Below are 17,533 nucleotides of genomic sequence, written 5' to 3'. Positions count from 1 at the left end.
CTGCTGTCTTAACTACTTAGGAGATCACCTGGGTTCACGGTGATACTAAAAGGCTAGTTGCAAATGGGATTTTTGCTACTCTTCTGGCTGTTAATATAGAGCAAGAATTGAAAACAAAGTTAGCCATAAATATGCGCTCTCATGGTGATTCTTTGGAAAATATATTCTATTCCTCATTAAATAGATTTATGTACTCTTGTTAATTTTTCCCTTGAATACTTGAGCAAGGGAAATTACAGTATGTTGAGAAATAATTGGATGTATCTTAAACAGAAATTCAAATACAGAAGTACTTTCAAAGAGTATTTGAATCCTAAAAGAGAATGTAGTTGCATGAAATTCCAAGAAGAAATGCAGCAAAGTGTGCAGCTGCTCTAACTGCCAGTCTCAGGCTTCCGAAAGATGTCATGTTTGCTTATTGAACCTGTTCAGAAAATCACAGCCTGTACCATACCTCCAGTTAGATTTGAAGAGAATGTCTTCTCTTTATTAAGACTTTGATCTTTGCACAGGCTAAAGTTGTGCTCGTTTCAGTGAGGATTTTTCCCATGTTAAAGTTTCAGAATTGTCTCTAGAAGGAGCAAATGTATTTAGAAATATCTGTCTTTCCTGATATTTTGTTTGAATGAATGTTACAGAGTTTTCACAAATTAAACAGTTCGTGTAAACATGAGTATTAATTCAGTTACTTGCTGCAATGAAAATTTTGACATTGTTTTGTTGTTTTTTTCTTTTCCTGATTATTTTCTGGCTTTCCCAATTTTCTGATGCTGCAGTTGCAAACATACTGTGGCGAGAGGAAGGTACTGCAGTAAAGTTCTTTTGTCGTAGTGATAATGTGCTTGTCTGCTTTAATAATTCCATGATGGGCCATTCTCCACTGGCTTGCCACTAACTCGATCAACTTTCACAGTTACCAGATGAAGTACAGACCAGACATTTAAAAGCTGAACTATTCACATAAGAGATGTCACTCTCGTAATACAAATCGTACCTATAACTTCTTACATTTTCCCACTATGAAATAATAGATGACCGTAAAATATATCAAAATGTGAATTTTATATAAACTGCCACCAGTGTGAGTAGCCTGAGATTCTCAAGCTGCATTAACAATTGCACAAGTGTCAGAAGTGCTCCCAAATTACCATAATTGAACGAGTAAGACATAAATTCAATACACTGCATTTTTAAGCAAGCGATTCAAGCTCTTCCTCCCTAGTAGCACGTATTGATGTTTACTAGGTGAGCAACAAAAATTGTGTTCTTGACTGTTAGGCAAAAAAAAAATCCCACAACAGGTTTTGCTTCCCTCTATCCTTTAAATCAATGCAGGGTAAAGGTTGCCTCATTTCTCCTTGTTTTAATTGGCAGTTAAGATCTCTAGTTTGATTAAATTTATAGTGTGCCCTGCACAAGATCAACATCTGTGTATCTTGGAAGCCAAATTAGAAAAAAACCCATCCTAAACAGCTAATTGACTCAAAGATACTATGGAGGCACTTGAAATGAAAATCTATTTGATTTTGTGCGCGCTTGTGCCGTCATAATTTGCAGAACGCACAGTAAGACGCATCATGCAAAAGCCCAAGGAGCTCTCAAGCGGCTCGCCCGTCTGCCTCTGTAGGTACGGTGCCCAGGTGCGTGGATGCGGAGCCTCCCGGTTCGGGCTCCTGGGGGCTGTGAGCAGGGCATCCAGCTCGCTGGAGGAAGGTTCTTGGATCAAAGTCCAGGCGTCAGCCAGTTCTTACATCTGCCACTTGCATTTGAGGAAGCTGGGACCTTCGTGTCCTTCCAGCCTTGCGGAGTAGGTCTCTGGGCACTTACAAACTGCTCTCAACTGCGTCCCCCTGCCCACGGCAAACCCCCCTCCCTGCCGTTGTTCCTCCAGGAAGGGCTGCCCACTCACTCCGCCTTCGGAGGGTGCAAAGACCCTTTCGTAAGTAGTGCCTCCAGGAGCCCAAAATGACAGTTGTGCTTCATGCCCTTGGCTTGGAGCTTTCTGGTTTGCGGTGGCTTGGTCCAAAGGATTTTAGGGGCAGAAGGAAAGTGCCAGCCCTTAGTGACTGGTGCTACCTCGGCCAGGTATGCGAACGCCTGATGCGTACCTGCTGTCTTGCTGCCGGCTGCAGACGCGTACACGCAGCAGACGGAGCTGACTGGAGGTCATGAGACGTGGCATAGCCGCCTAAGACAGCTCTCCAGCACTTATTCCAAAATATGCCACCTGCAAGTGCCTGGTGCACAGCAACGAAGAGTGTCTCTTTACTGCTGATGCTCCTGTAAATGGCATTGTGGGCACTAAGAATTGCTATTTCCCTTCTGCTTGGAAGTGAAATCTCTAGTGCATCTAATCAGTCCAGCATCATCTGCATGATGCTACATGGCTGTTTATATACTGCATCCCTTATGCTCCTTTTTAAAGGAAATAGTTGGATAACCCTACCAGATGTAGAAGTATGGTAATATTTAAAGAACAACTAAGAAGTTGGTTGCAGAAAGTCTTATTACAATTCTGCTAAACAATATGGACTTAACTGCTTATCAACCTTGCACATTTTAAATGAAAGTATGAGCAATGTGCAGGGAAAACATGGGCAGTAAAAGCAGATTTACTATTGATGTTCGTAAACAATTCAGTATCGTTAGAGCAGGTTTATTCCCCTGCCTGTGTTGTTCTATAGTATTTGATCGGCACATTCATTCTAGACAAAGAATCCATGGAACGTACTTTAGCATGTGAAAACTTGGCACGGAGAAAGCTGGAAGAGAGGAATGGTATTCTTTCAATTCTGTTAAAATGCAAACGTATGTGTAAGTAGCAATATTAACAAATGGATTGGTAGACTTGAGCTCCTTTAAAATGATCACACCCTCGTGCCCACAAGGTCTGTAGTATCTAAAGCTATTGGGAGCCTAGGCAGAATATTGTGTAGAGCAAGCTTTTGCTGCAAGTCAAAGTTTTAACAGAAGTAGTTGGTCATTTTAAAAGTCAATCAGTCTGTTCTCAAAACCTTTCACAGACCCTGCACAAGTAAAACCTCAAGAAATGAGTGCAATAGCATGACCGGCCAGTTACACATGGAACTGGGAGCAGGTGCAATATTTACTCAATGTACAAACTAGTTTTTAATTTGGTACGAGAAAACTACAAGTAGCCCAAATGTAAGGCAGAGATTTGTTTTCAGACAGTGTTCATTTTTGCAGTGTTGCTTGCTTTGTACCCGGATAAAGGGAGACTATCATGCCAGCAGGCAATCATTGGTTGTATGAATGTATGCACTTAAAAAGCTGAAAGCCTTTTTTTGACCAAATTTAAGTTCTAAAATACTTCCAAGCATTTAGATTAAATTGAGGAAAATTATTCAAGTATCAGATCAAAAGAGAGTATTCTATAATGACAAATTTGCCCTTTGATCTCAAAGGAGGGAAATACCAATGTGCACTCAGATGGAGACTGTGTTCTGCAAATAAAGAAAACTCTTGTTGTCATCAGGTGTCCTCCTGAAGTTTTTAAAAAATAAAGATGTTAGAGTCAACTTCATGTGGAATGGTTCGAACAAGAACTGTTATGTTTAGGAGAGCCTCCCCATTCTTAATGGGGTTTTTCTTATATTAGGTTTTCTGTTACACAGGTGAGGTATGTTGCCTTTTATAAAAGGCCTTTAGTTTTTGAACTAGTTGTGTCATCCAACCTGAAATGTCTTCAGATAGAGGGGAAAAAAGAAAAATGCTCCTCATTAATCCCCTAGTTCCCAATCTAGTACCTGCCTCACTGGTATAAATAACACACCTGAGCAAAATTCTCCATTGCCCACCTCTGTACTGAAATAATTCCCCAGACTGAGGACTTGCAGTAGTGTAATCAAGAGTGGAGTCTGTTTTACCAATGTCCATGAGACTGTTTAGAGATATATCCTAGTCAAGACTTGGCAAATAGTTCGTAAGTCACAATAAAGCACCTGGTTTGTCTAGCAAAAAACCTGCTTTGTCTAAAAATCAGTGTGAAGATTACTCTCTGAAAAAGTTTTTTAATTTAAATTGCTAACTTTAAAAAGAGGGTACCTGAATGCTATTGGTAATTTGTGTCATATATTTTCACCAGTCAGCGGAAAAACTTGCGCTCATTTTACTGTAAAATAAGTGATGGGACTTGCCAAGTCACTAGCTCTAAACCTACTGGGGTGAATTTATTATCAGAGTATTTTTGTGACTAATTAAGGCCTTAGTTCTGAAATACACCCTCATTGTAATCGGATCATCAGACAAAATCACGCCACTATCGTGCATGAAAATAATAATAAGCATCTTCACAACGGTCATAATTTGTTGCCTGCCTGTTTGCACTTCTTGGGATTAAAATCCTTTACTCGTGAGAATATGAGCACTCATTCCAGCTAGGGTCAAATTCTGCCCTCCAATGTATTCACTCAAATCCCGCCGAAGCAGGTGGGAGTTGTGTGCGTGCTGTGAGCGCGGATTTTGGTCCAAAGTGCCCTAATGAAATTTTTTAACAATACACTCAGAAAAAACGAGCCCTTAGTGCATAAAGATGACTTAGTTCTCGATGGAAGTTCGGTAGCTTTTTTCCTACGTGCATGATCCCTCACTGTGGCATCACATTTAAGGATCACGGCTCCTGTACCCACCTGATGCCCTAACTGGGGTATTTCTGTGGTATGGCTTAGAGAGAGTCAACTTGAACATTGTCAGCACAGCAAACACCACTCACTAAGGCATTGTATTCTGAAGACACTTATTTGGCACAAAAAGAGGGTTTTTTAGCCCCCCAAAAAAACCCCTCCTAGCCTTACTAAGTACTATGTATTTTACAAAATCTTCCAAAAATGCATTTATCCAAATTATATGTGTTTTTACTGTGAGGTTTTCCTATGATGATTTAGACCTTAATCCTGCAAAGACTGAAGAGATGTGAGAAACTCTGTAGACGTGAGCAGTGTTCAGAGCTGCCAGCACAGGACCAGCCGAGGGAATCATAACGCTGAACGTTGTTCAGATCTGTAGAACCGGGACTTTATTTCTCCATGGGTAAAATGTAATGAATTAGAAATTACAAATTACCACATCACCATATTGTTGGCAGATAAGTATACTATCAACATTACTGGGGGTGACAGTGGTCATTGCAAACACTTATTGGTGGTGGTATGAAAAAGATGAAATGATGCTTGGATCTTTCTAACTAGAGTGTTTGAAAAGATCCTGAACATTTCTTAAAAGATGCTCGTTACTGCAATTGCATGTAGCTGAAGACCTAAATTGTCCGTGTTTTAAGGCATTTCTGCATGCCAGAAATGATAAAATACGATCTCCTAACAGCAAAGCAATGACAGCCAGCCAGTTTTCCAAATCTCCTGGAATGCCCCAGTTGGATAAATGAGTGCTATTGCGATGCTGAACTACTCCACATTTGTGAATTACAGTTTGCAAAAAATGTATTTGTTTTGGTGGCTATAGTTTAAGAAAATAGAGAATATATTTTCATTCATGGAACAGATGTTAAGCACATTCATTTTGCATCCCAGTTACAAGCAATCGAGTTGCCTGTAACAGGACAACCTTCAGATTAATTTTAACCAAAGCTTCTCTCTCAGTTCTCAAATTAATAGCAAGCTATTTTTAATGAAAATATAAAAAAACTAAGTCATAATCTGAGGGAGCTACAGTGTAATACAGGGGCTTCTTTTGATCAAATCCCACTTCGGTACATATGCGCAGGACCTGAACGTAGTTACTTGGGTACGACCACCGCCACCAAGGCAATGCATTTTTGAATGTGTCTGTACCTCTTCACTCCTTGAAGCCCTCGTTGTGACATGAAATTTGATTTTGTGAATGCACCGACTGCATCCAAATGACCAACTTTTATGTAAGGCAGGTTTTGTTTGTTGGGGGAGGAGGGAGAGTTCTTAAAAAAAGTCCTAACAGCTATGGATACATAAAAAAAAAAATCCTACTCCTTTTGCTTTATCCCCCTTCAAGGCCTGAGTGTTGGGAATATGTTCTATGTCTTTTCTGATGATGGGATCACAGTCCTTCAGCCAAACGAATGTGAAATCCGGAGACACATCGGGCCCAAAGAGAGGATTTTCACAAGTTACGTAAGTCCTAAACCCGGCAGCTACAGCTGACAGCTGGGAAACTTTCTCTTAATCTCTTCAAAGGTTGTTATTGCTAAAGGACCCATTTGACACAGTGATGTTGGAGCTTGGCAGGCTTCATGTGGCATCCCTGAGGTATATCCTCTTCTCCTCTTGAAAATTAAGGGAACCACATAAGTTATAAGACTGACATGGAGGATTACTGACACGCTGCAGAGAATTTGACTAGTTATCGTGTCAAAACGTAGGCAAAGACTTTCACTTGTCCTGTTTGAACTGTTCACGTATCCATGCCCAAAAGTTGTAACCGGGCTGTAGGGCAAGTACGAAAGTCAATAGCAAGAGAGATGCACACGTCACTCACTAGTGCTAACTGGCCCCTTTTACTGATGCCTCCATGGGCAAAGCAGTGGGCTACTTTCTGCTCTTTAGAAATAGTTTCCCGGGTTAAACCACAGCAGGGAGGTGGATAAGGATGCACGGAGGATGGTTGGACCACCTCTGCATCTTCTGCTGCTGAACCAGACACCCGCGCCATCCTTGTTTGCTGTCCAGCATTTTCTGCCAGCACTGAGTTTACCTAACCCTTGCTTTAGGAAATCACAAGAAAAATTGGTTCAGTTGTCAGTGAACATCAAGCACTGGCTCGTATACAGTGGAGCTCAACGTGGCGAGTGGGATAACATGTGCCTGGAGGCCCTGTGAGGCCAACGTTTTCAGCGACCTGTGTTATGTACTCCTGCACAGTAACATACACCATGTGTATGCTCATGAAACTATCGGTTCTCATAAAACACAGGTGCTGAAATACATCTAGAAAAGCTTTTTTCAGTCACTCCTTTATTTAGGTTTTTTTTCAAAAAGGGGAAGCTGAGAATGTGGCTCCCTCTGAAGAAGAGGACTCAGCCTTGCTTTCAGTTTTGGGAGGAATAAAAGGGGAGAATCACCATCACGAGCCCTGCAGGCTGGGTCAGGCTCTGCCGCCATGGGTCAAGATCTTGTGAGTCTGTATTCAGTATTTTTTAAATCTCAGTAAATTTGTGGTTGATGCTGGGTTTTTTTTCCACTGGATTTTAGTACACCTCAGTAGAAATCCAGTCTGATGCTCAACCCAAGACTGGTCCTTAGCATGGGCTTAATATTATTAAGCCACACTTGAGCTGTTGCTACTCAAAGACAGAAATCTTGTGGTTTTTTTCCAAAGAGCTGTAAATAGTGAAGAGGTGGTTCTGGAGAAACAGCTTGAAAAGAACAAAGGAGAGAGGGCACTTAAGGAAATAATGTCAGCACAGTGGTGGGCATAAGAGGGATTTTTAGCGTCATTACTTGGCTGCCTTTCAGAGAGACCTCTGAGGGTTTCCTACAGATATCACAGGGCCTTTTGCCTTGGTATAGGGAGGATTGGCTTTTTTCCCCCTCCCTTTTCCCTTTTAGTATCTCGAGTGTTTGCCACATAGACAGTGACACCAGCCTGCAACTTTAGGAAGGTTTCTACAACAAAGGTTCCTTCATTGGCTATTAGAGGGCGCAGAAGCAGATAGAGCAGCTGCTGCCGAGCACTGTGGCAGAAAGGCTGGTGACCTTTCCCTGCTCTCCTTGGTTTGGGTGGATGCTGTGTTGTGAGAGCCCAAGCCGCAGTGCACAGCCGAGGATGAGGAGGGCAGTTTGGAGGCTGTCAGGTGCTTGGCCGCGTGAGCAGCTGCTGGAAGCCCAGGCTGGCTTTTGTAGCATCTTTTAGCTTGCAGTAGCATAGATCCCCAGCCTGGCACGAGGGCCAGAAAGGAAAACGCAGCCAAGCTATTGAGTCTTGTATCTTCGACCCTTACACGTGGTCTCCACCAAGGTACCTAGCCGACAGAGCTGTGCTGCTTAGAGGTGAAATCATTTTATCCATAATCATCGCTCTGATACAGACCCAGTGTTGGCATTGTTTTTTCTTGCATCTCCTCTTTCCCTGAACAAGCTCTGCTGCTCTAATCGCTTTCCCCTTAGGGAGGTTGTGCCATTATTTAAAGTGACCCAGCTGTTGTATTGACAAGATTTAACACCAGCAGTTGTGCTCACTGAAATATATATATGCATTCATTTAGTTTTACCCTCCTTTCCACACCACAGCCTGGTCCCACACAAATGCTCTTTCAAATAAAGCAACTCGACAGAAGGAATAGCCAACATGCAGAGGCTGGTTGGTGAGATCACGTGTGACTCTTCAGACTTAGGGTGCCAGTGGGCTCCCACTAGAGTTAATACCAGTTTTGCACAGGACTCAGTGAGTGGAGGATCAGAGGTGAAATATGGCATCAGGCAGCTGTGAACGGGATTTGGTCCAAAGCAGCAGGATTTGGTTCCTTTTGAACAGGGGAAGTTTCTGTGTTGGAGCAATAGACTGTAGGACCCAACTTGTTTTGCTGTTTCCCTGAGCACAAGCATCTTAGAGCATGCTCTCCTGAACTGAAAATGAAGACTTTATGAAAAATATAAAGCTGTGATTCAATTAATGTAAATTACTGTTTTTTCAAAGCACAGAGTGATATTTCTATTGGTAATAAATGCTGACAGCACTGCAAGCCTTGATGAACCACGGTGTACTTCAAAAGATAGATCCATAGGCTGTGTGGTTATTTAAATTCAATGTGAGTTTGCAGGAGGTCCAGCTGTTTAATGGCACTGGGTAGAGCCAGGCTGCAGTGTGGTACCTGAGAAAATAATTATTTCATGTTTTCCAGGAGAGAAAGGGGAAAAATATCATCCTAATGGAATCCACGGGGAATTTTTTCCTATGGTTTTCAAGGCTAAGCTGCTCCAGTCCCTGAACTTGTAGAAATTAAACCTGTTCTCCTCTTCTTTTTTTTTTTTCCCCTCGCAGGAAGAGCTCTGTCCTAGAGTGGAAGGTGAAAGCACTCAGTCCTGCCTCTGGGCTTCAGCGGTCAATGTCAGAGACAAGTACATTTATGTGACACAGCCTAAGCAGAATAGAGTAATGATAATTGATATCCAGACTCAGAAAGCCATACAGGTACTTACAAGGGGAACTCTTTATTCACTGATGGCAAAAGACTTGATATGGGACAAAAAAAGTAGATCTTTGCCCAGCGGATCTGCTGACATCACTAAAAAGCTGGGCCTGTGTTGCTCTCACCCACGGGGTCACACTGTGTCGTTCGCTGTTCTGTCACCTCACTGCACTGACAGAAAAAAACTCCTTTATGGGTTGGATGTCATAGTCTCAGGGCTGCATCTGCAGCCAGGCTTGCAGCTTGTGCGGTAAAATAATGCTAGAATGAATTTCTGGCTTAGGCTTACTGAGCCGCTGCCTGACCTCGGTTGTAAGCAGGTTGGGAAGAATGAACTGGTGTGGGTATAATTCAAGCAGAAATTGGCCCCTGATATACTGGCTATAAGTAACAGCATAAGATGGAGTGATGTCGAGCTGGAAAACGACACCGAGCAGCCAGATTTTTCTACTGCTGGTGCTGCTGCTGATCCCCCAGTTGATTTGAAGGCAAAGCTGCACAAATGAGTGTAACAGTGGTACATGGGAATGTCTGCCGTAAGCTAATATAATACTCATCACGTGCGTTTCGGTCACTGTGTAAATACCTATCTCTGGTTTTTTTAAGTCCTTGGATGTTGACCCGTTACCAACCAAATTACATTATGACAAGTCCCACGACCAAGTCTGGGTGCTTAGCTGGGGTGACATGCGGAAGTCCTCACCAACACTGCAGGTAAGTCCTTATTGCACCTGAGCCTTTGCCCTTCCTTGGTTTGGCATCATTGGTAGCAAGCTGGTGGCTGGTTGGTTGCAGGTAATTAACGGCATTTAATGGTCTGGATAGAAAGCTGCTCTTTCATTTGCATATCTAGTGTGTTTTATTCATCCCGCCTCCGTCCATCCTCACATATTTTTCCTGCTGTTTAATTTGTTTTTGAGCAATGACTGTGCCGTAGGCTGGCAGCAGGACTGCTTTGGTGCCAAGGTCTGTTTTGTTTTAAGGCTGATGACAGAGCCAAGTGCCGTAAAGTCATACAGCAAGGGCTGGCAGCTGACTGCGAGCAGTACGAGCCTGCGATGCTCCAAGTCATTTGTGCAGCCTGCGTGAGTGCAGCTTCTTTGTAACTCGATTGAGGTCTAAAAGCAGAGGGTACCAAGAAGCCACAAAGAACATACTTTCTGCATAGAAGTCTGGTACTCTTCAGGCTATTGGTAGTGTTTCATCGGAGGTGTAAGTCAGGCTGAGCAACACATTCGAGGATAAGCCTAAGGTAGGGACTAAGTGTGTGTTTGCTGCAGAGCTGCAGCGCACCCTTCTCAGACGTTATGATGGCCTGCAATTTTTTCAGTCTGCAGAGTTTGGGGGCATCGCATGTAAAAAGAAACGTTAAAAGGTGAATGCATTGTCCAGTGCTCAAGTTTCATACCTCTTGCAGGATTACTAGCCTATCACCCTCGTTATGCATTGAGCAAACCCACCCTATTCTCCAGTTTGGTAAAGGCATTTACCTCTTCTTATCTTCCACAGAGGAGAAGTCCAGGTTTTCTGCCAGCGCACTAAATTGCTACTTATTTTCTTTAAACTCATTTTGTCCCTTGTCTCTCACAAACCTTCATCCTTCTTTTGGATGATGATGGAGCACAACATGGTAGAATTGTTCCTCTCAGCAAAATGCAAAAAGGAGCTCTCTAGGGCATGAAAAAACATAAAACAGCAAAAGTAAAACCTCGGGAACAACTTCTGTTGTTGGCTGTCAGTGACTCCACTGGAGGGGTGCCAGCGAGGTTCCTGGAGCTGCCTCATGCTCAGCACCGTCAGACTCACGGTGATATTGGGGCACAGTAATGCACATAGGTTTGGATGACTAAATTAGCTTCCATTTCTGGATTGCCCTGGAGGACAGTACAGAAACACTAAGTGTAGGCATCTAATTGGGCATTTTGCTGCAGCTGTATGTCATATGACAGAGTTGACACCAGAGCTGATTTGATCCATCCAGACATACCCTTCTCTAGTAGTTATTTTCTGGCACTTGCTGCCCAACCTTTCTGGCAGCATAGGTGTCATGTGAATACTCCTTCTACCAGAAAAGTTTGCTTCCAAGTCTACATTAAAGCATGCACCAACAGGCAGAGAAGAAGGGTGGCTGTGCTTTCTGACCTAAAAACCTACAAATCTGGAGTCTATGTTAGTCGTGGGACTGCCCAAGGCTTTGCTGGAGATGCTGCCCCATGAAGGTGGGATAAGCCATCCCCACCAGCCACACGCTCCATCCGAGAGAATGGCTGCAGCATGCAGAAGGGACCGGCAACTCAACAGGGGCGTTTTCAAGAAACAAAATGGGGCACAAATAAATGAAGGTTTCCGAGGCAGTGCCACCAGCTTGTCTCACCTGGGGATGAGCAGTTTCCTGTACAGGGTATAAGGAGACAAAACGGGCTCTCTTTATCCTTTCCAACTTAATTTCTTCTATCCAGCTGTGAGAGGTTTCTGCAGTTAAAGGAGAGATGGCACAAGCACGTGATTGTTAAGAAGAACACACCATCTGCACAGTTGGAAACTTGTTATAAGGCTCCAGCTCTCAGATAGTCCTTTCTGTTGTCTTTATGAAGTGCAGTTACACATACAGAGAATGAGATTAGCATCAGCATCAGCAGATCTTTGCTTTTTTCCGACCTTCTTTCCCAAAAGGTGGGCAATGACTAATTTGGCAAAGTTCGTTCTTAAAACTTGCAGTGGCTAGTTGCAGACATGCAATAAGATACCTTTTTTTAACAAAGACGCTACTGCAGAGGTTGATCTAAATTTCCACTCGTTTTTTGGCAGTCAGGGATTTCTCAAACAGCGCGTGCAGGCGACTAATGGGATGCTGTTGTTTAGCTGTTACTGGCTTGTGGGAAGCAAATGTCTGGCCTCGTGAAAGCACTGTGCAAGAGTGGGCATCTTTCTTGAGCAATCTAATTGGAAGAAATTTAAATGGCACGACCAGAACAACCGTCTGAACTAAACCTCGTAGGATTTTTAGCATTTCCTTAATGAATTATGTAGCTATAAATTCAAAGCAACTACTGTTGCACATTAGAGCAGCAGAAGTTTCTAACGAATGGACTAAAGTCATCTTGAACCAAGGAAACAATGTGAGTATTTAACATTTTAATTATTGAAAACTTCTACCTCTCCTTTTCCGGAGTGGTGGAGGAGCCGAGTTTCCATGACCACAGAGGCGTGTGCTGTGCTGGAGGACAGTACGGGGTGGGGACAGCCAAAGGGCCTTTCTCTGCTCTTCCCTGAATTTTATGTAGTGTGGTGGATGGATGAACAGTTCTCCTTCAAAGTGATAATTAACTGCTGTGCGTTAGTGTTTGATCCTTCAAGCTGGTAAATTATCTCTGTGCATTTAAGCGAGATTAATAAATATGACCATGAAATAAATGCTTATTTTAGACAGCAAGGAATAAATTATTGTGGTCTTAGTGTTGTCATACTCCTTCAGCTCCTGCATGACTGCTCTTTCTCGAGATATAAACATCTTACGGAAGCAGAGTTGTGTACTTACCTTACAAATGTCAAGCCTCAAATACTATTTATTAGCACACCTCTTTCAAGACAGCTACACCAAACAAAATCTTGAAGTCATTAATCAATTTGAGTCTACCACATCCCTGGGAAAAGCCACTCCATACCGTGTATGACTATGTAATCTGTATTTACCTTTCTGCCTTACTCGCTGCTTTTCCTGTGCTCAACCTTGTGTGTATTTATCGTAGGTAATACCAGAGGCAAGTGCAGGGGAGGATCAGCATGTAATCCGCACACCATTTGAAGGAGTGGATGATTTTTTTATACCACCTACAAATCTTATTATTAATCACGTTAGGTAAGAAATTATCTTAATGAATAGCAACAGTGACCATACTGCTCTCTTCTAGTGGGCATCCTTCTAATAATCTTACAGCACTTGATGAATGTTAATGAATGAATGCGTGATCAAGCTAACTACTCTTATCCCCATTTTCACACGCGAAATGGAGAAATGGTTGAGCAAATGACCTGTAGTTATTCAGCGAATCAATGAAACAGCAAGAAAAAAACCTGGACTTCCCTTGGACCACGCACGGGTGGCCTAACCTCAGCTTGGTCAGTGATGCCTCCTTGCAGCAAAGCAGGACTCACTGCCCTGGCTTGCTTGTGCTGGGGATTTCATGGCCAGAAAGCTGCCTTCCCTCCTCGAAACCGCTTTATGGACCTGGGCAGAAACCTATGTCAAAGGCAGATTGCCTGAAGTGGTAAAAGTTTATTCTGCCTGAAGCATAAAGCATGCTTCTTCCACGTGTTTCTAGCTATTTACTTGTTCAAATATTGGATCTCTATGTGAGGTGTACGGTTTGAGCAGAAAAATGTTATGCACTGCATATTAAAAAAACCACCTCTGTGAACCATCGGTTTTGAATGTTAATGTGATGTAGTGGTTAATGAGATGGTATAACTAACATACTAATAACTTGGAGTAATACTGGCTGCTTCCCAGCAGGAACAGGAAGCCTCCCATTAACATTATCAAAATTGATGATAACTGCACAGCAATTTATACTGTTCTTACCATGTTATAACATAACAACTGTTTAACCATCTTCTGTCCCCAGTATAGTTTAACTAAGTGAAACACTCAAAAAATCATAATGTAACTGCTTACATTAATCTCAGGTTCCCTGCAGTGAGCAGCAAGGACAGGGGGGTCACACTTAAATGATTACGTGTTGAATCTGATCCAAAATAAATAACTTTGCTTCCTGAAACACAAAATAATGAGACATACTTCATGGCTACCATTCTTAATTTTTTGCTAGCTCATTTTTCCAGTTTGCTTTCAAAATATCATTATGATTAATGGTAATGCCAGGAGGTACATGACTCTACTGACTGTTAAAGCCTGAGATGAGAAAGTATGGTCTGGGTTCAAAGCCAGGAAGGTGGAACAATTACACTTTTTTTTGGGTTATTGTCCTTTTGCTTCACTGTGATTAATTGGCTGTATACAGGTGATCTTCCATAAGAAATATTAAATGTAGATAATTGTCTATAGTTTTCCATGTGCAAAGCAGAGGATGCTGTGCCTAATTTCCTATTTCATTTGTTCAGGGCCAGATCTTTGTCCGTTCCCTCTCACCCTCAGCACAGCAAAATAATTGCTCACAGTCTAATGAGACTTACTGAGATCACGTTCTAAATTCTCCACTCAGAAACAAAAAATGGCAATACCAGCATTTCCCAGGAAGGTGAATATTTAAGTGATCTCTTCCACAAGCCAGAAAATATTTTTATGCAAATGTTCCTGCATATGTATTTCAGCTGCCTGTTATTTCAGATGGATATCTAGGAACGTATCCATTTTTATTAGTTCCCAGGGTAGATAGTTGTCTATTGAAAACTCTCTAAGTGCAAGGTTTTCTTTGAGATTTCAGATCACAGCTTTCATGCAAGCGCCGCGCCTCTTCTGCAGCTGTGTGCACATAAAACACATTCTGACCCACTTTTTTAAATTAAAGTTTATGATAAGAACCATTTTTTAACTTCTTCAGGCATTTGGCCAAGTATTAAGGAAGTCTTGGGAAAAAAATGCTGTAAGGGAAAGCATTTTTTAAAGTGTGCTTAAAATGCATTCATCCAGGAGAAATACAAGTGTCATATCCAATTTCCCCACACACAGTGCGCTACGAATCCCCACTGCAGATACTTTCTGAAGTCTCTAATGGATGTGAGTATAATGGGAAAATGAAAGGCTTAGCCCAGTGATTTTCATGGGCTCATACACTACATTGGCCCGTTCTTTAGAAGTGAAATCATTGCCGACTGTCTCATTGACAGACGGATTAAGGATAAAGAAATAAACTCAGTGTTTTAAGCAAAATATATATTATCTGCACGCAAGCACGTTGTACTCCAATTTTCAGAAAGCGATCTTGCATCTTTCGGGGGAGAGATGCGAAACTAAGCACTCACTTCATTTCCTTCTGTCTGCATTGAATGGATGAAAAGGTACTCGATGTAAAATTAGTTTTTGCAAGTCAGCATCGGTGACCTGTGAATCCAGGGGAACACAAACAGGCTGTTTCTATGGGGTCCCTCTCAAATTAAGCAGAAACCTTTCTTGGCTATTCTTGACCTTTTCTTGTCTTCAGCAAAGGTCAGATGTGCTGCAGCATATATCTTTTACAGAACGTTTATTCTCTGCTCACTGTTGTCTGCCCTCTCTTGAGACAGAAAACAAAGACCCCTTTTCTTCAGTGCACCCTGGCTGCTTATGTTCCTCGAGAAATGTTTTACACCTTCCCTGGGCTGGCGGGACGGTGCTTAACAAAGTCTGCTGTACACCTCAGCCTTGCCAGCTCCTGCAGTGGTCCCCAGGCACCACGGGTAGCAAACACACATCACAGCTACCCTCTGATGCTATAATTTGAGATGAGGTTGGACGTGGTCTTCACTCAATGCTTATACGTATAGCTCGAACTTCCTCTCTGGCCCCAACCTGGCAGGGCTATGCTTTATTTTGAACAGTTTTCTATTTTGAGATTGAAGAAGTCTTGAGTATATATTGAATTACATCTCTCTAGACCTGAAACAGATTAAACACAAAACTGGTTAACACTAGCCTACAAAACACCCAAGTCGTGATATCATTCCCATTGTAAATTGGTCTTCCCAATAAAAGGCTTCAGCTCTTGAAGATGTTATTCAAATACCCAAGCACATATTCAGACTTCCAGGATCAGGTTGCTAATTTTAACTGAAATATATACCTCCTTTTAGCACATTTTAGAAGCACTAAAATGAGAGAGATTTCTTACAGAAAAGAGCATTATTGCACACGCTTCTGCAACCAACAGGATAGAGACTCCCCGTTCTGCTGACGTTTGTCTTTTCTCAAGCATATTACTGTGTCTCCAGAGATGACGTCGGTGTCATGTTTTCTATTTCAGGTTTGGCTTCATCTTTAACAAATCAAAACCTGCAGTTCACAAATTTGACCTGGAAACTGTGACCCCCATCAAGACTATCAACTTCAAAAACCATAGCTGCGTACCACAGACCATGGCTTATACCCACCTGGGCGGTTACTTCTTTGTCCAGTGTAGGAGGAATAGGTCGGTGGCTGCGTTGCCGCAGCTCGTTATTGACAGCGTTACCGATACCGTCATCGGCCCCAACAGCGACGTGTCGGGCACACCTTACATCTCGCCGGATGGACGCTATTTGGTCAGTGCGGATGAAGTCAGTGGCAGGATCAAAGTCCAGACTCTAACTGTCCGAGGGGAAATCAAGTTGATTTATGACTTACAAACAAACATACACGTATCTGATCTGACATTTCAACCCTCTTTCACTGAAGGCAATCAGTACTATATATATGCTACTTCACATCTGCAAACAGATGTGCTTTTTGTAGAGCTGTCAACGGGGAAAATGAATGTACTGAAGAATTTAAAGGACCCTATCACATCCAAAGACTGGCCCTGGAGCAACTACAACAGAATTATGAAAGACAGTGGGTTGTTTGGACAGTATCTCATTACACCAGCGAAAGAGTCATTGTTTGTTATAAATGGGAGGCAAAATACGTTACGCTGTGAGGTTTCAGGTATAAGGAGGGGTAACACAGTGGTCTGGGTTGGAGAGGTATGAAAGGGCAATAGCAGTCGAGCCTTTGGCAGGCAAGTACCGGTTGGACCTTTCCACTGCAACAAATGAGCAGTAGCATTGTATATTTTTACACTGGGAAAAAAAAAAAAAGAAAAAACAAAAAACCCCTGTATAGGCTTCATGGTACAACACTGGTCTACTTGCAAGTTTTATAATATAAGGTATGCTCTGCTAATAGGAAGTGGTTTTGAAGGGATACTTTTTATTTGGGGGTATGATTTGTGGTTATGAGAAAAATGCTGGGAAGCGAATAATATCTCCACCGAGATATCGTATAAGCCACGAATTCTAGTGATTCTGTAGAACAAACCAGATTTTGTTTCCATACTGAGGAGCTTTTACGTTAAGTTCAAGCCATGAGTTTTCTTTCCTGTACACCTCGCCCGTTAGCTGTGCGGACTACCCCACCCCAACACAGAGAGACTACAGAAGCAATGACTGCAGTTAAAATTCACCTTTGGATGATGAGGGAAACTTAAGCATCAGAGAGCAGTTTTCAACCCACAGAAACCTAGGAGAGCGATTTAATGAAAACTGATCAGTTTTCTCTGCAGGATGGCTTTGGGACGATTCACAGATGTGATTTCAGAAGGAGGCATAACAGAAATAGTAACTGTCAGCCTGCTTTCTTCCGCGCTTCATTTTGCTCTTGGTACTACTGAAGGCAATGTTATGAGTGTCCCCCCCTTGTCTAATGCATATTTGTGTGATTCTATT

At 42.4% G+C, this 17,533-nt stretch overlaps 1 protein-coding gene across 2 annotated transcripts in view; it reads left to right on the top strand.

The window, feature by feature from the left end:
* Positions 1-16,798, top strand: part of FSTL4 (follistatin like 4) — a 234,106-nt gene extending 217,308 nt beyond the window's left edge. Inside the window, exons 11-16 of one of the 2 annotated variants that reach the window (XM_059825442.1) lie at positions 777-803; positions 6,004-6,122; positions 8,989-9,138; positions 9,743-9,850; positions 12,886-12,995; positions 16,096-16,798. In XM_059825442.1, coding sequence (XP_059681425.1) covers positions 777-803; positions 6,004-6,122; positions 8,989-9,138; positions 9,743-9,850; positions 12,886-12,995; positions 16,096-16,798 — 1,217 coding nt within the window. The remainder of the gene's footprint in view (positions 1-776; positions 804-6,003; positions 6,123-8,988; positions 9,139-9,742; positions 9,851-12,885; positions 12,996-16,095) is intronic. The other variant, XM_059825440.1, reaches the window with a different exon arrangement.
* Positions 16,799-17,533: the final 735 nt, after the last annotated feature.

This window comes from Gavia stellata, chromosome 16, assembly GCF_030936135.1.
Source record: "Gavia stellata isolate bGavSte3 chromosome 16, bGavSte3.hap2, whole genome shotgun sequence".
NCBI classification, from domain to species: domain Eukaryota; kingdom Metazoa; phylum Chordata; class Aves; order Gaviiformes; family Gaviidae; genus Gavia; species Gavia stellata.
The sequence above is the reverse complement of the archived record's forward strand: the minus strand, read 5'-3'. Positions and strand labels throughout refer to the sequence as shown.